Source organism: Malaclemys terrapin, chromosome 4 (genome assembly GCF_027887155.1).
Source record: "Malaclemys terrapin pileata isolate rMalTer1 chromosome 4, rMalTer1.hap1, whole genome shotgun sequence".
Lineage (NCBI taxonomy): Eukaryota > Metazoa > Chordata > Testudines > Emydidae > Malaclemys > Malaclemys terrapin.
In genome coordinates, this window is record NC_071508.1 from 33560783 (window position 1) to 33587447 (window position 26665).

At 57.7% G+C, this 26665-nt stretch overlaps 2 protein-coding genes across 3 annotated transcripts; both read left to right on the top strand.

Annotated features, from left to right (window-relative positions):
- The first annotated feature begins 47 nt into the window (after positions 1–47).
- On the top strand, positions 48–7485 carry TMEM109 (transmembrane protein 109). 2 transcript variants are annotated; one of them, XM_054025953.1, is made up of 4 exons: positions 48–234; positions 1332–1600; positions 4611–4713; positions 5403–7485. In XM_054025953.1, the coding sequence occupies exons 1-4, from the start codon at positions 180–182 to the stop codon at positions 5789–5791; spliced, it is 816 nt and encodes a 271-aa protein (XP_053881928.1). In that variant the 5' UTR covers positions 48–179; the 3' UTR covers positions 5792–7485. The 2 variants fall into 2 exon arrangements, with proteins under 2 accessions (XP_053881928.1, XP_053881929.1); XM_054025954.1 differs by lacking the exon at positions 48–234 and adding an exon at positions 1030–1150.
- A 2687-nt stretch (positions 7486–10172) lies between these two features.
- Positions 10173–26547, top strand: TMEM132A (transmembrane protein 132A). Its single transcript, XM_054028320.1, has 11 exons — positions 10173–10390; positions 15557–15771; positions 15877–16095; positions 16568–16965; positions 17277–17426; positions 17896–18088; positions 18172–18315; positions 19185–19390; positions 21072–21348; positions 21833–22024; positions 22503–26547. The coding sequence occupies exons 1-11, from the start codon at positions 10234–10236 to the stop codon at positions 23697–23699; spliced, it is 3348 nt and encodes a 1115-aa protein (XP_053884295.1). The 5' UTR covers positions 10173–10233; the 3' UTR covers positions 23700–26547.
- The last annotated feature ends 118 nt before the right edge of the window (positions 26548–26665 follow it).

The following is a 26665-nucleotide window of genomic DNA, read 5'->3' on the forward strand; positions in this document are numbered from 1 at the left end:
AGCAGCAGCGTTCCAGCCGCGCTCTGCCAACAGCCGGGCAGCCCCTTGCTCAGTCCCTCCCTGCGAGGCGCCAGACCGGCCAGGCTGCCCCGCCCCAGGCGCGTTGCTGGGCCTGGGGCGTTTCCGGGGGTTAGGGGCCTGGTAGCTGGCGGTGACGTGCGAAGCCCGGAGCATCCCCGATGCTCGTTGCTCCCGCTGGGGCCGGGCGACTTGCCCCCCGTTGCAGCTTCCCACGTGCGTTGCTGGCTCCTGGAAGGCAGCCACCACTGGGGCAGCGCCGCAGCACCTGTCCTGGGCTGGCAACTGACTTAACAGGGGACAGGAGGGGGGGCTCACAATGACACGGGAGCTTAGGCCACCTGCACGCAGTAATTGGAGCCAGGCTTTGTTAAAGGCTTGACCATGGATTCCAAGATGCTACGCTCTACTACTTCAGCAGGCAGCTCCTTGCAGGATTCCTGCACCGGCACGGATGCAGATGCTGATTCAGATATGGCAGCTGCAGCAGCAGGGGGAGTTGAACTCTCCTTTAGATTATTTTTGTGATACATTTTCTGGTGCTTAATAATCCTTGCACGCCTTGGTGATTTATCCTCTAGCCAGCAGTGCCTGGGCTGCCCTCCCTGCTTCCCTCCTGTTGTGTGCAATGCTGGGGCTTTGCAACATGCTGCTACATAGGGCCTGGGCATCGGGTCAGGAGTGGTCCTCGATCTGGCTTAGATGATTCTTCCTAAAGATGGCGCCTCTGGCTGCTGAGTCATTGCTGGCCCCAATGCAGAGAGAAAGCGCCTCCTTTCGAGTCTGACAGCCTGCAGCACCCAGCTGTCCTTTCAATCTCCCATCCAAGTACTGAACTACTGTGAACTTGCTCAGCAGGGGCTGTGATGCGATCACTGTCTAAGATGGGTGCAGGCTTGACCTTTGACCTCATTCCCACCACATGCTGTGAATGCTTGGGGTCCAGAGGGTGGGACTTGGGTGTCAAATTACTTCCTCTGACTGGCTTGGTGCTCTGTCAGTCTGCATAATCACAGTTCACAGGCTGAGACATGAGTCACCCCTTCATTTTCCTTTTCCATGGGGCTATGCAGCTCACAGGGGAGTGAGTGGGGGGCTGGGGAAAGGTCACAAAGCCTATAAGCAAGGACTAGTAAGTGGCTGATTCCCAACTAAAAGGAAAGATTGCAGTTGCCCTGGGGTTGCTGGGATGTTATTCGCCTACTCGGCATTCCTGACATTGCGGTGCTGGCCTGGGGCCAGCAGAATCGCAGGGATCCTATAACCTCATTATGATCTGTGCCTTTAGCCATCTCTCTCCTTTCTCTCGGCAGAGATTCCTGGGACTGAGAAGAGAGCCGGAGAGATGACTGGGTGGGATCCTAAGTTTTGGTGCTGCCGCCAAGCCCTGCTCCGACCAGTCGTGGCTATCCTGATGTCAGTCGCTTTCCTTCACGTAGCTGTGGCCAGCACTCAGCACTATCGTGGAGAAGCCTGGAGAGAGGCGACTGTCCATGCTGACTTCCTGTCCCAGCTGGCTCAGGGCATGAGGGAGACCCTGGAGGAGTGGATTGGCCGGGACACACTTCAGCTAGTGACAGAGGTAAGGCAGGAATCCTAGCTGAGTCAGGAAAAGGGGTGGAGGGCTTCATGTATTTGTGCGGTGTGCTTGAATGCTCTCTAGGATCAAGGTTCACCTCCTCTGTCAGTTCTGTTGAAATAACTTTATAAGCATTGCCAGAGCTGTCAGAAGAGACCTATGGAGGGAGGCAGCATAATCTAGTGGATTGAGCAGCCACTGGGACTCAGCAGATCAGGGTTCCATTCCCATCTGGGCAAGGTGACCTTGGGCAAGGGTCCCCCATGCCTCTGTTTCCCCATCTATAAAATGAAGCAAAAGCTACTGTAACGTATTTTGAGATCTAGTGATGACAAGTGATAGATAAGAACGAGGTGGTGGTAGTATTATTTTATTGTCTACATAATAAAAATAACTGGTACGGGGGGGCATGGATCAGCACTTACATCACACTCCCCTGTCAGTACCCAGCCCGAGCTGGGGAAGCTAATGATCCAACCAGTGAACCAAATTCAGTGATAAATCCTGGTCATGTGCCACCTGAAGCACGTTGCGATACGCTAGGAAGGCTGGTACAATACATTTCCAGTGCAGCCTCTATTGGCCAATCCCAGCTTACCCATTTCCAGAAGCTTGGTATGTCCCCCCAGGGATTTCAGACCAGGGAAGTTTCGATCAACTCAGCCATCTGCTCTGACAGAAGGCAGGGTGTGCCGAAGTCTTGGGACTGTCGTTACAGACATAGGTTCTATTCCGAGCTCTTCTGGTGGTAACCCCCTGCAACCTCTTACCTGATCTGTCAAGTGACAGTTGCCTCCCATGGTAGGGGGTGTTAGGCCTTGGTTTATTAAGGATCGTTAAGTGCACATAAATGGTAAGAGCAGAAGGATGGTCCCGTGATTAGGGCACTAGCCTGAGACTGGGGGACCTGGATTGAATTTCCTCCTCCGCCCCAGCTTTCCTGGTCAAGTCCGTTAGCCTCTCTGTGTCTCAGCTCCCCAGCTGTAAAAGGGGGACAACAGCCCTTCCCTGTCTGTGCTGTGAGGATAAATACATTGTGAGGTGCTCAGATACTACGGTAAAGAGGGCTGTAAAAGTGTGTTAGAGAGAAGGATCCTCTGTTTTTTTCATCTGGGGTGGTGGAGCCAGCTGGCTGGTTCAGCAGCACTTCAGAGCATAAAGGCTTATTAAGTGAGTGAGATTCCAGCACCCAGGCTGACTTGTGTGTTGGGGAAACTGGCTGTCTTTTTGTCACCAGGGGAACCAGCCAGCCAGCTTTGAAAATAGCAGCATTGGCACCCGATTAGCTGAGGGTCTGAGGGTTTGGGATACATTCCCTAAATACTTGTGTCTCTTGATGTATGCATTCTCTTGGATGCAGGAGCTGAGTGGAGTCTGTTCGTTCTGGGCTGGATTGCAGCCAGGACGGATACAAATTTGTGGGTATTTTTGTTTGGTTTTTAAATTGGATTTTTTAAAAAATTATTTATATCAGTTTCTTTTAAAAAATAAACCTGTTTAAAATGAAATCCTGAATTTAATCAAAATATGTTCAGGCCTACCTACATTTATTGTAATATCTTAGAACATTTAAATAAAAAATCAATAAGCCAAATCCCTGAGCCCCTATCAAAAACTGTGAGCTAAAGGCTGCTTTACTAGATAAAGAATAAGGGGTAAAACATCTCACTTTTGAGGTCATGCTTTCTACATATGGCACAACAGGTCATGTCCTGTATTAAGGGGGGACACGGAGGCTGGGCTACTGGATGCAAGAGACTGATCTAGTCAAGATGGGCGTTCGGATCTGACCTCTGACTCTAGGAGCCACTACCATGTGTCTTATCATTAGGGAGCAAAAAGATGTACCGAATCTAGTGTCAAGGCTCTATTTAGTTGTAAATTAGCATGTTCTAAGATTAGATCAACCAATGAAAACACTTTTCTTTAGAAAATAACTGAAGTACAAGTGGAACCAGTAATTAAAATCGATTTAAAATTGAGGCTGTCCACTTGGTGATTTAAATCACTGATGTAAATCACCTTGATTTAAATCAGTCCACCCTGATTGCAGCCAAGCTGAGCTTGGCACCAGGCCTAAGGGGTGGTGGGAAAATGGACTCCACACCACCCTTGTGGTTTTCCTATGATTAGGCTGTCTCAGCTGCTGGTAAAATTAGAACAGCTTCAGGGCTGCCCAAGGCCCCAAGAGGCTACCCTCGCAGTCAGAAATAGCCAGAGCACAATGGCACTCAGGCCATGCCACCCCTTCCCCAAGGAAGACCGTAGCACTGTCCACCAACAGCTCCCAGTGTAGTTAGAGCTCGCTTTAGGCTCTCCAGAGACTCTCCCTGGGCCAGGGGAATTCCCCAGGTCCCTTCCAGCCCTACCTTTCTATGATCTTGAAGGCAAGGGAGTGGCAGATCTGAAAGGCAGCCATGTCTCCAGACAGGCCCAAAGCCAGGGTGGAGGAATAGCCTTTGGTTCTCTCCCTCTTACAGCTGGGCAGCAGAGCTCTACGGAGATGCAGTGACTTGCAGGTCACACAGGGGGTCTATGGTGGAGCCAAGAATGAGTCCTAAGCCAGCACTTTAACCACAGCCCAGCCATCCCTCCTTCCTTTGCAGCTGGGGAGAGGGACCTGCTGAAGTTTTTCTGCTAGTCCTGGCAAGGTCTCCCTTTCATCCCGGAGCAGAGGGGGGCCCAGCAGGGGCATAGGGATTCCTGTAGGAGGCAGCTTGGACAAATCTCCCACACCAGGTGCTGCTCCCCTGACTGGCAGGGAAGGCTGTACTCACCCAGCCAGGCACAAGCTCCTGTTGGGACTCCCATGTGAATTCACCTGCCCAGCCAGCGAATTGGAGCTTGGCCCAAGTCAGGGAGGAGGCTCTGACCCGGTGCCTTTAGCAGACATGAAGGAGTGGGGTGCTCCCCAACTCTCCCCTTATTTTCCTCCCTGGTCCTGTCTCCTCTCGCTCTCTCAGGTATCTCTAAGCCAACTGAGAAAAGTGCTCTCACTCTCTCTTCCCTGCAGAACGTCTCTACCGTGTTCTGGATTGTGTCCTCTGGCATCTCGGCAGGTCTGATCACCCTGTCCGGAATCGCAGGGCAGATCCTAAGCGCATTTGGAGTGAATGGTAAGTTGTGAGGAAGATGGCCAAGGTTACCCAACAGGCCAGTGACAGAGCTGGGAATAAAACCCAGTTCTCCTGAGTCCCGGTTCAGTGTCTGATCCCCTGTTTGACCCTGCCTTTCTGAGCCATCCTGCATGCGGTGGAGGAGAGCTGGTGTTTCTCATTCACCTACCTGACAGGAGGATCCGTTTCATCACTGTTTCTAACTGGAGCGTAAGGGACCCAGTCCCACCCTCCACAGCAAAGAGGGGTGTGTTCCAACCTGCACTCAGTGACTCTATCACTGCAGGGTGCTTCTTCCTTTCCAGCACTTGATGGGTTAAAAATGGTCCTTCCTCCAGGAAAGAGGGGCCTCCCAGTCTGGTGGTGAAAGTTTGTGTCTTTCAAGGGGATTCCAGTGCAAGGGGGTTACTTCACACATGCAGCCCCTAGTACCTCACCCCAGGATGCCCAAGCCTGTGTGGGGAGATTAGGAGACAACATGGTTTCTCCTTCCAGGACAGGAGGGGTTACTCCTGCAACCATCACCTCTTTCCTCATCCTGCCCTTCTCTCCAGGAGCAGCCTGTCCCAGCCCCACTAGAGTGGGGATCCTCCTGCCTGCACATGGGGGTTACCCCAGTCCCACAGGGGGTCAGCACAGCATCACGTCTCACATGTGTCTAAGCACTTTCCTCCTCCTTCCCTTTCCAGGAGATCACGTGGTGCAGCCCCTTAAGCTGGGCCCTGCCCAGGTACAGACCCTGCTGCTGTGGGGCCTGGCCGCTGTGGTGGGCTATTGGCTGCTCTCGCAGCTGCTGGGCCTGTTGCTGTCCATCCTGGGACATGTCATGTGGGGGCTGAAGGTGGCGTTCTTCCTGGGCTGCTTCCTGCTGATCATCTTGGCGGTGCCCAATCCCTCGGTGCAGGCCTTGCTGCTGCTGTGCCTGCTCACCCTGTATGCCCTGCTGGGGAGGCTGAGTGGGGCACGCCACTCCGGGAGCCAACTGGAGGCCAAGGTGCGCAACTTGGAGTGGCAGGTGGAGGAGCTGCGGCGCCGGCAGAGACGGGTATCTCCCAGGAACCTGGAGCAGGATGAGTGAGGAGTGGGAGGTGGCCCCTCCCAGCACACAACGGACTCTCACACCACAATTCACTGCTATCCTGGCCCTCTGCACATGCTCATGGGGGCCTCTCCACCCTTGGGTACTCACAGCCCCTCCCCTCTGTGCACACTCACAGGCCCCACCCACCCCATGGCTCTTCTCAGGCCTCTCCCCATTGTACAAACTGACATGCTACTCGCAGGCCCCACTCCCATTTCCCAGGGCACTTGCAGGCTGTCCCCACACCCACCCCAGGGACAAGTGAAGCCCAAAGGGCGCTCTCTTGAGTGGAGGAATGAACCCGTGGGGGATGGTGTGATTTTCCCCAGCCTGCCCTGGTCTTATGGGCGAAGGATGGGAGGTGCTCCCTCAGCTGCCTGCCCCCAGCACTGCCATCTCCCATAGATTTGCTGCCATGGGGCTCATCATGCTAGGGCTTAAACGGGCTGCTTTGATGTTGGTGAAGTCTGGGACCAAGCTGAGGTTTGGTCTCGAGTGCTAAGATGCTGAATTCCGCCCCTTGTTATTTTCCTGCTGTCTCCCTCTTGTCCACTTCCCATGCTGCCCTACAGCTGCCACCGGGGCTCCTGGCCTTTCCCTCCACCCTCTACCTTTGCCTGATCCTTCGCCCATCCCTCACCTAGCGCTGGACCAGTCTTGCTAAGAAGACCGGGTCCTAAGGGCTTGATGCACAGAGGTGCTGAGCTCTTGCCGCTCCCATTGACTTCAGCTGGAGTTGGGGGTTGCTCAATGCCTCTAGAAATCAGATGCTGGATAGATAAACTGGGAGCAGGGGCATTGTATCCCATTTCAGGAGGGGGCAATATACCCCCGGGGGATCTCTGATCAGGGCAGGTGTGTACAGGGGAAGGGTTTCCCCAAGTGCCTTCGTCCAAGCCAATGGTGCCTTCTTATGCTAAGAGTGGATGGTGTTTTTTGGGAGGTGGGAGGGGAAACTGGGGTGGGAAGATGTTTACAGGTCTTTTTTAAGAACCCCCCAACACCATCCAAGTCAAAGACACAAAGCACATGGGAGCGGGCACAGGGAAGTTCCTCCTCCGTTTGTCACAGCTAGGGTGGGAGTTGTCTCTTGGTGCCACCTCAAGCATGGCAGGTAGCCTTCGTGTTAATCTGCCCCGGGATCGTGGCAGAGCGGGCCATGATTGATCAGAAAGGAGAGATACGTAGCAACTCCTATTCCTCCTCCAACGTGCCCCTAGGGAACGTCAACACTTGGAGCAAGGGGTGTGAGTCCCAGCTCGTGCAGATACTTGTGCTAGCTCTCACTCCGCTAGCGTGCTGAAAACAGTAGTGTAGACAGCCTGGCCGAGTACAAACCCTCCTGAACCCCGTGGGTGCAGACTCGGTACGGCTATCGCCTTCCACCACTCTCTGCAGCTCATGCTACCCAGCTATGCTGCTATTTTTACTGTGCTAGCTCCATGAGCGCTAGAGCAAGCATCTCTGAGTGCGGGGATTCACAGCCCCATCCTGTCGTGACCACGACAAGCTCAGCTGTTCTCTCCCCCGCCTCGCCAGCTAGGGGCTGGAGAGGAGGCCAGTGGGGCCGGGCTTGAACTGGGCATATGTTGTCGACAGGAGGTTGCCAATCTATGTTTTGAAAGTTCTGTCTATTTTAAACGAACAGGCCATTTTGTTACCAGGTTCCAAATAAAATCTATTTAACCACACTCTGTCCAGCCCATGGGCAAATTTGGGTTTCTTTCTTCCGCCACTCCCAGCAGGTGGCGCTGCAGGGAATGACAGAGCCCCCGCCTCCCAGTCTCAGTCTTTCCCAGCTGGAGGACTAGAGCACAGGAGTGCTGGCTGTGGGGTGAACAATGTGCTACTCTGGTCCCAGCCTCTGCCATCAGGGAGTGGGGCAGGAGTGCTGGGGGAAATAGAGCTGTAGCGAGTGGTGCCCTGGCTGCTGGGGGATGGATGGTGCAGGAGATGCTGCTAGGCGAGGACAGCTGCTGCGAGCCTTGGGGGAGGGAGTCTTTGCCAACACCCTGGCTAAGCCCTTGGCTCTCCTCTCTGTGCCCAGCTATCGGGATAGGGATTCCCAGCTTATATTACAGTCTGGGGTCTTAGGCAACAAGCCCTGGTGTCTTGGGGTGCAGGGGGGGAGGATTAACGTCCACAAAGCTGTCTGTGCTCATCCCTCACCACCTGGAGACCCCAGAAACCCCAGGGATGAACGGGTGTGTAGTGGGACAGGGGAGAGGAATTGTGCTGCCATCCCTCACCCCGCTCAGTAGGAGAAGGGCCAGTTGCCCTGTGGGGTCCTCCAGGGCTGGGAGTTCAGGACATGCCAGGGGGGGGTGGGGATACCATCCAGCAGGGAGGGAGCGAGAAGGGGCCGGAGCCCCAGAGCTCTCCCTCTCTTTGGATGCGAATGGAGCACTGGGACAGCCCAGCAGCAGGGTGGGGCCCCATTCCCTCACCCCTGCAGGCTGATCAGTACCTCTCAATCAATTCCCTGCTGCTCCAGGGGTCTCAGGCATTGGCGCACCTCGCTCTCTCCTGGTCTCTGCCTCTGGCATACACTGGCCAGGTGGTTGGTGGTTGGGTTTAGTGGGTGGGTGGTGTTGGTGGCCTGTGGTGTGCAGGAGGTCAGGCTAGCTGACCTGATGGACCTTTGTGGCCTTAAACTCTTGGACTCTTGGAGCCCCACTCGTGGCCCAGGGCCCCATTACGCTAGGCACTGTACAGCCTCAGAGCAGAAAGGGGTGGAGTCCCGGCGGCTGCGTCTGGCTAGGCTGCTCCTGATCTCAAAGCAGATCTGTGTGAGCTCAGTATTGCCCTCATCCCACCTCTCTCCCATGTCCCTTGTTTGCTTATCCCCTCTATCCCTGTATCTGAAGCTCCCAATTCCTCCCCATGCCCCTGTCTGGGTCTCCCCCATGATCATCCAGCTGTTATATGATACAGGCTGAAGGCTCCAAGCTGTTGCTTTCTGGCCTGTTTAACCCTTCAGGGCCTGGGCAGGTTTATTTCTGCCCTGGCAGGGTGCGAGTGAAGTAGGGTCCATGGCAGCCCAGGCTCTCTGAGAGTCTGAGGGCAGAGCTGACCAGCTGCGGCTCCCTGCTGCTGGCTGGCTCCTCTCAGTGGGGGGAGGCATGTCGGAGCAAGAGCAAGTCTGGGCTGGAGCTCTCCGTGGCTCCCAGCACTCCTCGGGTGCCCAGGGGCTCTGGCAGGCTGCGACACAGGCCCTGGTGCAGCTGGGCTGGGGGAGCCTCAGGGCAACAGGCTTATGACATGCTCAAGAATCCACTCGCTTTGTCCCAGCTGTCTGGTTATGTACAAAGCACCAGTCACCAGGGGGGCTGAGCTGTCCACACCTCTGTCTGTCCCTGTGGCTCTCTCGCTGTCTGCCCAGGGCCAGATTTACATCTTCAGCACCCCCCTCCTCCTGCCCCCCAGCTGATCTTCATGTTGCACACAGTTTTAGAGAGATAAGGCACCCCTAGAACGCTGGTGCCCCTAGGCACATGCCTACTGTGCCTAATAGGCAGGCAGACACAAGGCTGGATTTCCAATCTGTCCCTGCTGCTCTCTTGCTGTCTGCCTGTCTATCCCTGTGGTTTTCTGGCCATCTGTCTGTCCACCTTTCACCTTCCCTCGCTCTGTCTCCTACCACTCTTCCTTGCTGCCTCTCGCTCTCTTTTTTGCGCTTTCTCCTTCTGCCTGTTTTGCCCTCCTGCTCACATTCTCTATCCTTTGCGCTTTCTCTCCTGTTGCTCCCTTGTTCTGTCCCATCCCTGTTATAGCCTGTATGATACTGGAGCCTGAGCCACAATCGGTGTTCCAGGAGCCAGGCTCTGTACGCACAGCGTAGGAGCCGCCTCTGCCCCAAGCAGCTTCCAATCTCCCGTCCCATGCACAGGGAAGCACCAATCCTGCCTCCAGCTCACACGCCCTGTCCCTTCCCCCCTCACTGCCTCGCTCTGTCCATCCTTGGCTCCTTCTGCCCCTCTTCCTCCTTCGATAGCTTCTCACTCATCCCCTTGCTCACACCTTTTCTTGTTCATTTTCTGCCATTATCTCACTCCCTCGCTCTCTCCCTCACCCTCAGTCCTGCTCTATTGCTTCCTGTCTTGTTCTTTCCTTCTCGGCCTCTTTCTCTCCCTCTTTGGCTCCTTCCTTCATGCCTCTGGCTCCATCCTAGGCACCGTGTGTTGCTGGTACTCTGGGATTCGCATGACCTTACCCTCTTTCCCAGGCCCCCTTCTGTGCTAGGCGCTGTACCGGGGCAGCGCTAGGATGCTGGCTGGGAAGTAGAGGGGTTTAGGACCCGGCCATGGCGGCAGGCGAGCAGCCCATGTGCTCCCTCCCTCCCCATCCCTCTATTGTCTGGGAGCTGCAGCCCCGAGCTGCCGGCTGCAGACGGAGGCGCGGCAGGGGCGCACGGGCAGAGCGGGCGCGGCGCTCGGGGCATGCTGCGGGCGCAGGTGGGGGGATCTGAGCCCCGCGCCAGCCCCATGGCCCCGGGCCGGGCAGGGATGGGCCCCCCGCGCCTCGCTGCCCCCCTGGCCTCCGGCCGCGGCTGCCTTGTCCTGCTGGCCGCGCTGCTGGCCCTGGAGACGGCGAGAGGTGAGTGCGGGGGTTCGGGGCGCGTCCCTCGCTCGGCGCCCCACGGACACCCCGGCAACGCGGCTGAGACCCCTGGGCTTCCCCCGGCCCGCCGTGCCCCGTCGGACCCCGCAGGAGCTGTGCGCCCTCCCCCCACCCCCGGGGATCCAGCGGGGACCCCAGCCCTAGTGAACCGGCTCTGAGCCTCATAAGACCTGTGCGGCCCCGGCCCCAATCACCTAGGTCTGAGCCCCATTGGACCCGTGAGCCCCCCACCCCCAGTGGGGACCCCTGTCCCAGTGACCCAGTTCTGAGCCCCATAGAACCCGTGCAACACCCCCGATGCGATCCAGTGGGGACCCCTGCCCCAGTACCTGGCTCTGAGCCCCACTGGACCCATGTGCTCCCCCTGGGATCCAGTGTGTACCCTGACCCAATGATCCAGCTCTGAGCCCCATTGGATCCTGCAGGACCCATGTACCTCCCTGCCCCCCATGGGATCAAGTGGCAACTCCTGCCCCTGGGACCTGGCTCTGAGCCCCTTTGACCCCACAGAACTTGTGCCCTCTCCTAATATCCATAAGAACCAACATCCCACCTCCGTTGTTTCTCCCACCCCCTGTGTCCCAGAGCCAGCAGGGCCCCTTGTCTTTCCTCTTAGGTCACAGCAGGGGTCCCCACAGGCTTCCCCAAATCCCCTTTAGAGTCTGATCCTAGTGGAACCCCAGGCCCTCCTCAGGAGCTAACAAGGTCCCCAGAGCTTCCCAGCTCCTCTGCTCAGGACACAGCCCAGGCTGGAGCTCCCCGGACAGCAGGATTCCCCCTAGAAAGGGGCCAATCAATCTTCCCTGGGCCGTGCAATGCTTCTGATGCAGCTAGCTCTGAGGGCAGGGCAGGTCGGGCCCTCACAGGCTCTGTCCAGGGCAGTCTAGTTGTGAAGGTCTTCAGCCATGGGGCTGACCCCCCCCCCCCCCCCCATCCCTTGGGAAGCTGTTCCCAGCTCTGCCAGACCTTACCCCTTCTGTCCCAGCTGCTGTCTGTTAGTCTGAAGGGGCCTCCTCCCTCCTGGGTATGATGACTGTTCTCACCTCTAGTCATTCCCCCCCCACACACACAAACCCTTTCTGCCACCTCCCCCCAGAATCTTTCCTGCTCTGAGATGTTTATCCCCCAGTGCTCTAGGTGCAGTGGGAGCAGAACTGTGCAGGGCTTGGTGGCCCCACATGCTGGGATGGGATGGGTTGGACCTGATGGAGCAAGTGTGTCAGTTTCTCCATCCGTGCTCCATGGGGTCCCCAGACCCAATTGATTCTGTGTTGCATTGGCAGCAAAATCACTTGCTCATGATTCTACAGGGTCTGTTCCTGGTCCTCCAGGTCCCACGTGCAATGGGGAGCTTCTGGGGTCCCCAGGCACCACCAGAGTTGTGGTTCAGAGCAAGCCATCTCTGGGGGGTTTGTTCTGTCCCACGGGGCTGGTGCCTGTGGTGGGATTGTGACGTTTCATGGTGAATCCTGACCTCGGTGGGGACAAACGGGGAAGGACTTGGGCCATATGAGAGAGAAGGGTCCCTGGGTTGAGCAGGAGGGTTTGGAGAGGGGACTGGGAAGGGAGGCAGGGAGCCAGACCCCCAGTAGGAGAGGGAGCGATATGGGAGGCAGGGACCTAGGCTGGAGCTGTCAGGATGATGAGGGGAAATAGATGAGAGTGCAATGTAATTAGCTGGCCAATCAAGCAGGGGGAGGGGAGATGGCAGAGGTCACTGCCTGTGGGAGGCAGATACCAGGCTTGTGAAGAACCCACCTGTTTTTCCCCCCCAACTCCCACCCCCTGGATCTTGGGATGTAGAGACCCGGAGGGTAGAGGGGGATGTGACAGTATCTCTCAGCCACCTGCTCCCTCCCTGGGGGACAGGGACTGGGGCAGGCGTGATAAGGGATCACAGCGGTGGGGAAAGCAGCCTTTAATGGGCTGGCTGATGGGGGCAGGGAGAGGGGTTTCATAGCCCTGGACATGCTGGGGAGGAAGGTTTGGTGATTTCCACCCCTCTGTGTGGAAGGAGCTGGCTTGTCTGGAAGAACCGTCATAGAGCGTCTTACCCCATATGTGTGACCTCCCCACTCCCACGGTCTGTCACGGGTACCATCTAGGCCCATTAGAACCCTAAACAGGAATATCCCCCCCCCCCAGCACATACTAATAATTAATAGGGGGCCCCCTTGAGCTTCTTGGGGCCTTAAGCAATTGTGTAGTCTGCTTAGGCCCCTGGTCTGATTTTGAGTGACACTGGGGATTGAACCCGGGACCTCCAGAGCTAAAAAGCAGGATCTGCTACCACTGGGGCTGTAACAGACGCAAATCCTCTGTAGATCGGGCACAGATGAGGAACTTGCACCACACACCTGCCTGTGGGCTAACGTACATAGCAGCATGGCTTGAGAGACAGACCTAAGCCAAAATACACCAGAGCCTTGAGCCACAGCCCCTCCTGCTGGTGGGGTTGCCTCACTGCTGGGTCCAAAGGGCCAGACTCTGAGTCTCCCCCTACCCCCATACACTTCAGACCAATCACTGCCAGGCAGCCCCCCCGTTAATTGGATTATGCTGACTCTACACACAGCACCCTCTACTAGAACATCATGGGGCTGAGGCTTCCCCCCTCCTGGACCAAACCCCAGGCTACCGCACAACAAGGAGCAAGGAGGCCCTGGACACCATTGGTGGCCTGGCACCCTAGCTGAGGGGTCTTCAGGGAAGGCCAACGAGAACCTATTAAGCAGGGGGGGCAGGGGGAGGTCCCCACACTGGGCTGGCAAGGCAATGGGGGCACAGTCCCAGAATCCTCTTTTGAGATGTCAGGAGACTTCTTCAGAGCTCGTGGGGTAGCGTCATGGGAGCCCCCTCCACACACAATCCTGTCTGCTGGATGGCTGCCCCCCCCCACACACACACACTTTCTTCAGGAGGTGGGGGTTGTGGTCCTCACACTCAAAGCCCCCTCCTCTTAACAGTGGCAGCCTTGCCCCTCAACCTCTCCCCCTTCCCCGCACCTCTCTAGTAGCCATCCTCCTCTCTCCGCACTGGGCTCAGCACTACAGCTGTCTCTCTGCAGACTCGGGCAGACATTATAGCATTGGTGCCGTGCGAGTCAACTCCTGAATCTCCTTTGAGGGCCAAAGACTCCTCATTTCAGAAAATGGCTCCTGTGCAAGCTGAAAGGCGCTAGCCCAGACGACATTCCTGCTAGTCCTGGCCGAGTAGGGGAAGTGGCTTTCAAGCTCCATGCAGTGACCCCCTCTGCAGCCTATTTGCAGGTCGAGATGGTGCTAACACCAAGTTGTGGTTGTTAAGTAAAGATCACCCCATTTCTGAGTCGGAGCAGGTTGGGTTATTTTCTGAACTGCTCTCTGAGAGGTAGGGAAATTCTAGAGTAAAGTTACCAGCACGCCCAAGACTCTTAAAAATGTTGAAATCAACTGATTTCTGAGATCTCCCAAATGGCTGGTTCCATTGCCATCGAAGTATTGACTCTTCTTTGACAAATTGTGTCAACTCTAGGGCTGAGTGAAGAATAAAATAACCATTTTTGCAAACCATGTTGAAATTGGTTTTGTATTGTTTTTTAATTAGTCGGGGGGAAATTGGTGGTTTTTTATTGAAAATGGTATCGACCTTTTTTGTTATCGGAAACCCAGCGGGTGAAAAATCTCAATGATTTTCCTAATTTTTGTGGGTTTTAGAGGGGTTTTTTTGTGGGGGGGGGGGGAGGGAATCTTTTTTTTTTTTTTTTTTTTTTTTTTTATAAAAAGAAAAAAATGAATCAGCTCCATTTGAATGGCATGTTGTTGTGTGTTCAGTTGTGTCACTGGTGTACTTAGGTTCCATACAGACCCAGAACAAAAACAGCCTGTGCCCCAGAGAGCAACAATCTCAGACACTTTTCAACCCACTAAGTTCAGATGTTAACAGAAGCAAAGACCAGCACGTGATTAGCAGTCAGGCTCTCTCAGTCACTCAGCTTTGGCCCTCCTGCCTCTTGTCATGTCAAAGTCCCACTGAATCTTCAAGTGTCTGTGGAAACCCTGGGGAAACAGCATCTGAATTTCCACTGGCTCTGTACATCACAAAGAAGCAAGCGAGCACAAGCCTGTTCGTATTACAATTGCACCTACTCCCCGCAGTGGAGATAGCGGGACTTCGTAGTGCTAGGTGCTGCACGTGTTCACGGAAGAGACAGTCCCTGCCCGGCAGAGCTAGCAAGCTCAATAGACAAAGGGGCGGGGGGAGCATTTGCCAAATGGAGCACTGAGGAACAGGGAGCTTAGGCCAGTGTTTTCAGGAGCTCGACCCTCTGCTGAGCACTTTTGATAACCCGACTCTGATTTGGATGCTGAATGAGAGCTGAACTCTGGCAGATTGAATGTAAGCTTTGTTGCTGAGCCATAGACAATCTGGCCGTAAGTGACTTGCCAAAGGTTTGCTTAGATTCAGAGGGTGAAATCCTGACCCTGTTGAAGCCCATGTCAAATTTTACACTGACTTCAGTGAGGCCAGGATTTCACCCAGACTGTACCTCCAGAAAGGCCCATTATTCTCATCCTGTCTGATCTGCATCACACAGGTCATGGAGCCTTGGTTGTGAAAAAGGTTGGTCTTTTGATTAAAGCACTGGACAGGGACTCTGGAGATCTGGGTTTAAACCCCACTTATGCCACAGACTCCCTGGGGAGTCACTTAAAAAAAATCCGTGCCTCAGTTTCCCACCTGTAAAATGAGAGTAATAGTAATTTTATGTAGACTGTGAACTCTTTGTGGCTGGGCCTTTCTCACTGTGTGTCTGTGCAGCACCTGGCACTATGGGGCCCTGATCTCAGCTGGGGCAGGGCCTGTCTCTCGCTGTGTGTCTGGGCAGCGCCTGGCACAACGGGGCCCTGATCTCAGCCGGAACCTCTAGATGCTGCTGTAATAAAAAACAGTTTAGCTCTTTTTTCTCCAGCAGGGGCAGGCTTGATCCACCCCCTTGAATAGCTCAGGAACAGTGACACTCCACTCCAGCTGACATCCTGTCCTGGCATCTCCTCCCCTCAGGAGGGGTTGGGTGTGGGGGAGGACACGTGCCCTGGTAAGTGTGTGGAGTAGGGGACACATGACTGCTGGCAGCAGACCTGGTTTTTCTTCTCCCCGCAGTGAGCGGAGAATTGGACCCCCCCGACCTGGTGTACCTGCCGGCCGAACTCAAGGTGCTGGACATTCCAGACCATTTCCGGCTGCAGCGGGTGGATCGGTACCTGCCAGGAAATGCTTCCCTGGGCTCCCACTCTGAGACTTACCTCCTCCTCCATCGCCGGCCCACAGCAAAGCCTCTCATCCAAGCCACCTATCTGCCCTTCACTGCCCAACAGGTAAACCTGCCCATCCAGCGGTGCCTCCGCTCTGGGCTCAGCTGGGCATCTCGGTGTCCTGTCTGACCCATCTCTCCCGGTCTCAACCTGTGTCTCTCTCTCCAGGCGGTGCCGGCAGCTGATCCCCACCACAGGTACGGCTCCGCGGCCTGGGACGTCCGAGCCGTGTCCATTGAGGGCACAGTTTCTCCAGCTGAGCCATATGCCAGGGTCCTCTTCCACCTCAAGGGTCAGGACTGGCTGCCGGGGTGGCACGACCTGCCCTGCGTCTCCCTGCACGCTTTCCACCAGACGCGGGCTGTGCATGGAGCCTGCCGCCTCCAGGTCAGTACGTGACCCCACCCTCACCTGCCCTCCTAGGAGATGGAGGGCCCAGCACCCAGACATGCTTGGAGGAGGGGTGGAGCCAGTGGGAGCTGAAAGTCCCTCTGGTTGGGTATGCTGTGCTCCTTCCTAGCACCAGATCGCGGTGTGTCAGGGGTTGTCATGGAGAAGATGAAGGTTGCGTGTCCCCCATAGCAAGGCTGCAGGGACAGCTGGGGTTGGGGGGCTCCCCGGGACAAGGCTAGCTCTTCTCCATGGGGTGAGCTTGGAGGTCTAAGTGATTTTGGCCTGAGGAAAAAAGGAGTGCTCTGTACTGGGGACAGCAGTTAAGTGTTGGTTGGGCTGGAACAGGAGTTGGTTTCCCCCTGGGGTGGGTGATGGAGACTTCAGAGCCCACCCTAGAGGTGGGAGGTCAATAAAGTTGGGGTTAGACCCATGCTCTCTGAGCCTGCTCCCTGCTCTTCCTACTCAGGCACCCCTGGGAGTGTGCGTGGTGGAGCTGGAGTTCCCCCCACGCTGGTTCTCCGCCACACACCCCTCCTCACACAGCCAGCGCAGAGCTACGGAGCTCGCCCAGCCCCCTGAGCGAGCTGAGTTGTACTACAGCTTGGGGACTGGGGAAACATCTGCAGAGTGTAGCCATGCAGGGCCCCGGGAGAGGCCCAGGGCGGGTGCTGAGGACACCAAGGAGAGACTGCACTATGTCGGCGCTGTGGAGCTGCGAGCCAGGGATCCGCCTCGGCGCCAGGAGGTGAGGCTGGACGACAACGTGCTCATCCGGGTCCCCGACATGGCACTGCGGCCGGGGCAGCTCTTCACAGCCACCCTGATCCTCCAGCAGAACTTCACCGCCGACCTGCTGACCCTGAGGTGAGATCCAGGGGGAACCAGAGACACAGCCTGAGGCACAGGGACCCTACCCCGACCTGCTGACCCTCAGGTGAGATCCAGGGGCCCATCCTGAGACATGGGGGACACTACCCCGACCTGCTGACCCTCAGGTGAGATCCAGGGGCCCATCCTGAGACATGGGGGACCTTACTCCGGCCTTTTGACCCTCAGGTGAGATCCAGGGGGACCCAGGAACCCAGCCAAGGACTCTCTTGGGTTCAGAGGGTCTCTGCTTTGGGTGACGTCTCCTCGGGAGTCCATGCTCTGATTCTGAGCCGTACTTCTTTCAGGATCAAGGTGAAGAAGGGGCTGCAGGTCTTAGCTGCCCGCCCCGCCGTCCCAGAGGCCTGGACGGCCAAGCTGGACAAGTTTAAGGGCTCCAAGCATCACACCGCTCTGGTCACCTGTCGCCGGCTGGATGCTGGCCAGTTGGACTGGAGGTAGGAACCACTTGACTCCTGGAGGGGATAGGGCTGACACACTTATTCTCCGAGGCATCGGCCAATTGGGCAGGATGTAGGGAACCACATGACTCCTGCGGGGGCTGAGCTGATACCTGTATTCTCCTGGGCATCAGCCAGTGGGGACAGGAGGCCATGTGACTCAGGAGAGCAGTGATGATGTAGCTGTTCTCCCAGGACCCAGCCAATCAGACTGTAGGTCTGATGCCCATTGGCCTCGGGACGGGATGGCTGTTGCTACTCCCCCACATATTGACCAATCAGATTGGAGGGAGGGAACCATGGGCCACTGAACAGGGCGGTCCCTCTCTCTGTCACCTCCCGGTTGTGCTTGAAGGTGGAATTTGTGTGGCTCGCAATGGAGCAGGGGTGAGATGCCACCGCCCCTGTGGGCGCTGTATCCATCCTCTGCTTCACTGCCCCCTCGCTCCCTCCTGCCTCCGTCTAGGGCAGCGGATTTCCCCGAGTTCCTCTACCTGGACTTGGTGGTGGAGAACGGCACGAGCGGCCTGGCCTCCACGCGCCCTGTCACCTGGCAGGTGGAGTACCCTGGCCAGGATCCTGAAGCCGAGAAGGACAAGATGGTGTGGGAGATCCAGGTGTCGGAGCGTGACGTTAGGGCACTGGTCCCGCTGGTGAAGGTAAGGCCTTGCAGTTCTGTCCCCACGCCGGGAAGCCCCCCAGAGGCAGGGTCTCAATCTGTGTCCCCTCTTGGTCTCCCCAGGAGCAAGAGATCGTGAACACCGCCCCCCTGACAGGGATCCCCCAGGCGGTGCCGGTGAAGCTGGTCGCTGTGGAGATGGGGGGAGCTGTGTTCGAGGTCACCGAGCAGATGGGGTGTGAGTCCGCCAACAAACAGGTCCTGAAGGTGAGAAACAAACGAACCACCCACTGACCCACAGGGAGGTGCCCTCCAGGGCCATCATCCCCCATCCTGGCCCACTGAGACCCAGATCTCTCCCCTCTCACTGTCAGATGCCTCCCAGAGCATCATCCCCTAGCTCTGCCCTCTGAGACACCAGCTCCCCCACCACCACCCTCAGGTGCCCTCCTGCAGCATCATCCCCGTCCTTGCCCTCAGAGATGCCAGCTCCCCTCTCACCATCCTCAGGTGCTCTCCTGGGCCATCACCCCCTGTCCTCGCCCTCTGAGACACCAGCTCCCCTGTCACCATCCTCAGGTGCCCTCCTGCAGCATCACCCCCGTCCTCACCCTCTACAATGCCAAGTCTCCCCTGACCCCTCAGGCTGGGGCAGGAGCAGAGTTTACATGGGAGCGGATCCGGTGTGACCACTCCTCAGGTCATAGTTCAGCCCAATCAGCCAGTGGGGCGGTACTGGAACCTCCTCTTCCATCTGGAAGGTCTGGGCTTGCCCACTGCTCCCCCTTCAGGCTCTCAGCCCCCCCAGTTCCCCTCACCCCCATTCCACAACTCAACAGCTCTGCCATCCGCCTCCTGTCCCCCCCCACATCGCCAATGGCTCCACCGCCACATGTCCTTGGCCCCCTTCTTCCACTTGGGGCTCAGCCCCTATTTGGTCCCCATCTTCACCGCCTCTCACTCAGTAGCCAGGGGTCACTGGTTCCCTTCTGCTCTGTTTCGTGTTTGCAAGCTACTCCCCACACCCTTTCCCTGGCTCCGTGGAGCGTCCTGAGTGGCAGACTTGGGTGGCGGGACAGGCGAAGGTGTCAACATTTGTCCACATGTGCTGACCTTCACGCCCTCCTGGCCCCCAGGTGACGGACGAGTGCAACTCCGTCTACGTGGGGGGCAAGGAGAACCGGGGCGCCCGTGGGGCACGGGTGGATTTCTGGTTCCGCCGGCTCCACGCCTCGCTGCTTTTCAATGTCTGGGTGCCGCTGCTGCCGCTGCGCATCGAACTGACCGACACCACGCTGGAGCAAGTGCGCGGCTGGAGGGTGCCCGGCGCCGCTCCAGACAGGTCAGTCCCTCTGGCTCCCTCCCTGGGCCTGCTGGGTGGGCAGGGAGAGTGCCAGGGCATGATGTGTTGGGAGGACGACAGGGCCTGTCCAGTGGGAGGGTGGGCAGGGCCTGGCAGGCAGAGAGGGCATTGGGGCCTGGTGCATGAGAAGGATGTGTTGGAGGTGGGGGCTAGCGCCAGGAGCTGGGTGCAGGAAGGAAGCAGGCAGGGCTGGCACCGGGGCCATGTCCAGACTCCAGTGTATGCTTTGGGGCAGCTCAGATGCCACAGTGATGGGCGCAGTCTAAGAACCTGGCTGGACTAAAACAGAGAGAGGGCCCAGGGGAGACATCCCCTTGGAGCAGGCAGGTCGGTTGAGTGAGGAGCCTGGAGTCTCTAGTGGCTGGCTGAGTGAAAGGTTCTGCACTCGGGGCACAGGCAGTTGGGGAGGTGGGGGCCAGAAGCTGGCGGGGAGGAGCTGGAGTCTCTGTGATGGGGAAGTGGGACCCAGAATCTCTGATGGGGCAGGAGAGGGGGATGTCCTAGACTCTCTGATGGGGCAGTGGCCAGTGGAGGGATGTCACAGATCCACAGGATCGGTGCTATGCCCCAGCTTTGGAACAGTCTCTAGGAGGAACCCCTCAGCGGGCCAGACCCCCAAGGGGTCTCGCTTTTCCTCCAGGGCAAGCCACACGGCGTCACCGCCTCCTCAGACTGAACCTCTGGGCTTTCTGCACTCCTGCTTCACACTGTGAGCTCCATTCAGCGAGTCCCACACAGACAGACTCCTGGCAGAGACGTGTCCATCCTTCAGGGATTAATGCACCTCACCCAGCATTTGCTGTGACACCAAATGGTGTTATCAGAACAGCTGGGTTTATTAGTCAGTGGGAACGCAGCATAGGAAGGCCTTAGGTTAGCACAGAGGAATGAAGGTTAAAGCAGCGTCCGTTCTGGGTAGCCCAGCTAAGCTGTAGTAACCCCCAGGGTTCAAGCTCTGTGTCTCGTCCATCTGGCCTCCTTCGGCTGGAGCCTGGGCACTAGGACCCTACGAGGTGGGAGGGTCCCAGAGCCCAGGCTGCAGCCTGAGCCCAACCGTCCCCACTGCAATTAAACAGCCCCGCAAACCCGAGTCAGCCAGCATGGGCCAGACATGGGTGTCTGATTGCAGTGTGGGCATACCCTCAGAGGCTCCACTGATATGGGGACCAAGATCCAGACAGCTAGGTGACACCCATATCGACGTCTCTTCACCTGCCCAGAGAGCAAACAGCCCTTTTCCACTCCCTAGGTAACACGGGGGAAATTGAGGCACACCCAGTCTTCATACAAAAAATTCCCACTTCATAACAAGGAGTCCCAGAGTCTCTGATGGGGCAGAGGCCGGAGGGGGCAGGGGACCCAGAGTCTCTGATGGGGCAGAGGCCAGGAGGTGGGGACTTAGAGTCTCTGATGGGCAGAAGCCGGGGGAGGAGGTGGGGCTGGGGGCGGTCCCAGTGTCTCTGATGGGGCAGATGAACAGAGGACAGGGGCAGATGAACAGAGGACAGGCTCTCCATGTCAGTGCAGAGGCTGGCAGGGCGGGGTCCTGGAGACCATAGCACTGGGATGGGATGGCTCTCAGCCACCTGCACCACGTGGGGTTAGAGCCCCATGCCTGGGCGCTTCCTGCTGAGACTGTGGCACTCTCCTCTGCGACCAGTGGCCTGGCGGAGCCCGAGGAGGCTGGGGAGGAGGCGGAGAGGCGAGCTCGGGGCTGCCGGCTCCAGTACCAGCGCGCCGGCGTCCGCTTCCTGGCGCACTTTGTCGCTCACCCACTGGATGGCGGACGGCACCTGACCTACATGCCGAGCCCCGACTGGCTCCTGGATGTCTCCCACCTAGTGGGCGGGCAAGCCAAGGTGCAGGACCCCCGCGTGGCCACGCTGGAGGGCGGGAGCGTGGTGATTGGCCGCGAGCCGGGAGTGACGTCAGTGGAGGTAGGGGCTGGGGTGACTGGGGGGTGCCCAGGGAGGTGGGAGCCAGGGGGGTGAGCAGGGGGAGGGGCACGAGGAATGGTGTGAGTGGGGGGGTGCCTGAGAGTTGAAAGCCAGGAGGGTGAGCAGAGGGAGGAGCATGGGGGTTGGGGTGGGGTGGGGTGAGCTGGGGGATGCATATAGTGGCAGGGAATGGTGTGTGGGGACAGCTGAGCAGAGGGATTGAGTAGGGTGCTTCAGGGAGGTTGAGGGGGAGGCACAGAGGATGGGAGTGGAGGTGGCTGGGGGGAGGGGGAAGCGTGGGAGATGGGGGGAAGCTGGGAGGGCACAGGGGGAAGCGTGGGAGATGGGGAACATGGGGGAGAGTGTGGAGGCAGGGGGGGGCACAGGGGGAAGCGTGGGAGATGCGGGGAGGCTCTGGGGAGGTTTTCTGTCCAGACTAGAGCTGCTGCTAGTGCCTGTGTCCCCCGCTCTGCCCCTGGTGCAGGTGCGCTCCCCCGTCTCGGACTCCATCCTGGGCGAGCAGACCCTGGTGGTGTCGGACGAGAAGGTGGCCGTGTCGGAGCTGCAGGCCCAGCTGGTGTCGGGCCTCTCGCTGGCGCTGAGCATGGAGCCAGGACATCCCGGCATCCTCACCGCCACCTGCCAGGCACTCTCAGCCCTGCACTCCCCAAAACAGGTGAGAGGGGAGCTCCGTGGGGCCTGGGAGGTAGAGCGCAGGGCTGGGGACATGGGGTGTAGCCAGGTGACTCCTGGGGATGTCCCAGGCTCCTGGGGCTCCTTGGCCGTACTGGCCCTTTAAAGCTGCAGCTTCTGCCCTTCCAGTACTGGGCCTTGGCATGCGATCCAGACCTCTCTGGTGGCAGGTGAGGGCAGGGACCGCGGCGTTCCACAGGGCCCTAGAACCCATGGGGTTGGGCCTTGCACAGCGTCTCTCCCTGCTGCAGCAGGGGTGGGAGGAGGGAGTCAAGCGCATGTTGCTTTGGGGAGTGGGGCCTGGTACAGCTCTGGCCCCCACACAAAGTGGGGGCGGGCAGCAGCACAGGGCTCACGGGTGTCTCTCTTTTCACACCTTCCGTTTGCTCCCACCCCCTGCCCGTCTGTGTGTCGTCCCCCTCCCCCAATACTACACGCTTGTTGCCTGATCCCCCCTCCAGGAAGCGGCACTCAGTGTCTGGCTGGCATTCACCGACCACACCCTGGCCCCTGTGGAGCTCTACGGCTGGCGGGACGTGGCGCTCTCCGTCTCCTCCCTGCACCCTAGCGTGGCCTGGGTGCGGCCGGACAAGGAGCTGGCTCGCCCGCTGATCGTGGCCGAGGGGCCGGGCCAGGGGCCCCTCCTTCAGCTGGGCCTGCACACTGCGGACTCCTGCCGCAAAGGCAAGCAACGGGCACCGCTGGCCGCTGGCACCGCCTGGCTGGAGGTGGGCATCAGCCGGCGGCTCCCAACCCCCGGTGGCCCACGGCCCCGCGATCCCCGCCCCGAGTCCCCCTTCCAGCGGGCCGAGGGGGCCATGTCAGGGGAGGCAGTGACAGCGGCGGCTACGGAGACCATGGTGGGGTCCCGGAAGCGGGCCCCAGCCGGGGTGGGACCCGACCTGACCAAGCTTGAGGGGCCCCAGGGCGACACCTCTTCTGAGGAAGATGGGCCTGGGGAGGAGGAGGAGGAGGAGATGGTGAAGTCCCCCGAGCGTGTGACAGACCTGGAGATCGGGATGTATGTTCTTCTGGGCGTCTTCTGCCTGGCCATCTTCATCTTCCTCATCAACTGCATTGTCTTTGTGTTGCGCTACCAGCGCAAGGAGCCCCCTGACGCCGGGCTGGGCCCGGCCCCCTCCACCCAGCAGCCCCACAACTGGGTGTGGCTGGGCACCGACCAGGAGGAGCTGAGCCGCCAGCTGGATCGCTGCAGCCAGCACCAAGAGCTCAGCCCCAATCCCACCCCCGACCCCTCCACCACTGCCAAAGATGGTGGCTGCTGCTGCTGCGGGACTCCCACAGGCATGGAGGAGGTTAGGGGGGAGGCTGGGGCCCCCAAGGTCACAGGTCCCGATGGGGGGGTCTCCACCAGCACTTTCCTCCCTGCGGCTCTGGGGAGCCCGGACCTCCCCAGCACCTTGTCCCGGAAAGAGGTGGCTGCGCCGGGGGGCAGGCGTAAGCGGGTGGAGTTTGTGACCTTTGCCTCGCCCCGGGCCCCTGAGGGCGCCGCGTCCCCCCCGTCCTCCTCTGCCCCCACCGTCCAGTCCATCCTGGTGGCCAGCGAGGACGACATCCGCTGGGTCTGCGAGGACATGGGGCTGCGGGACCCCGATGAGCTGAGGAGCTACATGGAGAGGATCCGGGGCAGCTCCTGACCTCGGGCCCACTGCATCAGGGCAAAGCAGTAAGTGACCAGCCCCCGCTCCCATTGGCCACCCTCCCAGGGATCTGCCCTGGGATCCACTGGGCATTCTCTGCCCAAACCTGCTCCCTCCCAGTCAGTGTTAGGAGGAGAGCACTGCCTCCTGCGTTGCTGCCAGGGGTCAGGGCTCTACCCACTAGGGATGAGTTGTACGCCCCTGGATCACTGGGACGCAAGGCTGCATTCTATAGAATTGACTCTGACTCTGTCTCTGTCCCGGGGATCCAGCCTGGGCCCCCTCAGTTTCTACCTTGATCCCAGCTGAGGCCTCTCTTTCTCTCTCACTAAAGGGAGTTTGACCTCGTGGGTTTGGAACCCAGGCGTCCTGGTTATCGCCCAGGTTCTGGGGGTGCTTTCCCCACTGGTCTCCAACCCACCGAGGGGCAAGCCGGGGCTGGATTCCCATTTTGCTTTGGCTCTCATTGCAATGTTGTGTTGATTGTGATGGTTTTCATGGCGAGTGTCCTTCCTGTGGTCTGACCCTCGGGATATTCCCCACCCCCGCCCACCTTGCAAGGTTGGGCCCCCTCCCCGGGGGTGCCGGCCGGCCTCCTTCACCCCGGCCGTGCGTTCGTTTTGTACGATCTCTGGCATTTTATACCTGTAGCGTCGGGAGGCTGCCACGACGGGTCCTTTATTTATGGAAGATTTTTAATTCTTATGTTGTTACAAAAATAAAGTATTTAAAAACAAATACCCAGCCCCTGGGCAGATGGGGGTGGGGGGGAACCTTTCCATCCCTCCCTGCCTTTGTACTCAGAGCACTCCCTGGGTGGAAGGAGGAGATGAGCAGCTGCAGGCTCCTTCTGCTATCGAACTTCTCCAGTCTCCCAGCCTCATTCTCAGGCCCCGTCTGCCACCGTAGGCCATTCTTCCACTGGACTGTAGAGGGGAATGGGGCATGGCCCCTTGAGAATACCCTCTGCACTGAGGGGCCTTCCAAGCTGGTAAAGAATTGGGAGAAGGGCTTAGCTACCAGCCCCCAACAAATGAGGTGGATTGGGGGAGTGGCTGAATTGCATTCACTGTGGCTGTTACCTGCTTGCCACAGGAAGCAGTTCATGAATCAGAGCAGCCCTGGGGCTGCTCTAACCTATCCCGGGGCCAGGCACAGCCCAAGGATAGAGGGAGCATGATGGTGGCTTAACACCAGCCCCATGCTGGAGGCTCGAAGAGGTGCCTCCATGAAGAGTAACATGCTGCGTGTGAGGTCAGCGGGAACATGTGCGCACTCGATTCACACCCTATACAGCCGCACAGTGAGAACGGGCCGCTTAAGAACAGCCTTCATCTAAAAGGGAAAGTTTCCCTCGGGGCCTGGGCCAGGCAGCAGGGCTCCCCTCTCCCTGCTGTCCCAGCCTCCCCTCCCCACTGCCAGCAGCTTCAGCCTGTTTGACAGCCCGGCCCACAGACCATCAGATCGATTATAATTAGATTTTCCATTGCCAAGAAAAGCAGCAGAAGAGGCATCTCACGCGGGAATCATCTATGCTTTTAAACCTGCAAATGCAGGGATCCCAAATGGGAGAGATGGCCAGTTGGTTCCAAAGTGGGCCCAGCCCACTGTTGCTGAGGGTTAGGAGCTTGGCTTAAAGGGAGGCTGCCACCTTTTGACTTGCTGTGGTTTTAGAACGCTGAAAGAATTTGGACAATCGGATAGATTCTTTTGTTCCCTGTTGCTGCTTGTCTGTTTGCATTTCAGCTCAGACAGAGAAACTAGACAGGAAGGATGGGCTAGGAGTTGGGACTCAGATATGAGTTTTGTTCCTAGCCCAGCCCACTGGCTCCGGCGTTGACCTTGGGAAAGTCCCACTCATGCAAATGCCCATGCTTAACTTTGTGCACCCTATGCTTAAATGTTCTGGGGGAGGGGGAGGGGAGTTTAATCTCTGTGTCACAGATCACTGTCTGTAAAATGGGGATCCGAAAACTTCTCTTCACGGACAGGAATTTGCTCCCCACTCAGCTTGGCAGAGACCTTGGGAGCTTTTCACCTTCCTCTTCCTGTAACTCCTCAGCTTGACTCTGCCGAGACCTTAGGTTCCCTCGGAAAGCAGCAGGTTTGTCAGTGAGGTGGAAAGTAGAGTTGTTTGAAATCTAGCAGTTTCAGTTCCTGATGGGGTCTGTGGGCAGGATTAGCTGGATATACAGATCTCACTTCATCAATTCCCTGCCATTGCAGAGGCCTTTGATGACATGCACCTCAAGGGCAGCATCTCCGAATGGAGAGCTAGATCCCTGCCAGCCTGGCTCTCTAACTCTGCCCTCCCCCCCCCCCCCCCAACCTCATGCCCATGCAGCCATGATCCTGTGGGGTAAGGTGGGGTGGGGTGAATTCTGTGGAGAGGACAGGGTGCTCGGTACTGCAGGAATGGCCTTCAACTGGCAGTAGGGCTGTCTCTTACTAGGTGTACGTGCAGCAACTGGCACACAGGGGTTCTGATCTCAGCTGCTAGACCAGCCCAAAATACCCACAATTTATAAACCTTGCTCTAAAGGTTCCATTTACAAATGGGGCTCCCAAGTGCTGAGACACTTGTATAAATGGTTAATTTGTAGGGCTGGCAAATGAATACAAAAAATAATTGTGAGATAAAAGAAAATCACGATTAATCACAGTTTTCTACATTTTCAAATATATTGATTTGATTTCAGTTACAACACAGAATACAAATATCAGGGGATAGCCGTGTTAGTCTGTATCCACAAAAACAACAAGGAGTCTGGGGGCACCTTAAAGACTAAGTTTCAGAGTAGCAGCCGTGTTAGTCTGTATCCGCAAAAAGAACAGGAGTACTTGTGGCACCTTAGAGACTAACAAATTTATTAGAGCATAAGCTTTCGTGGACTACAGCCCACTTCTTCGGATGCATAACGAAGAAGTGGGCTGTAGTCCACGAAAGCTTATGCTCTAATAAA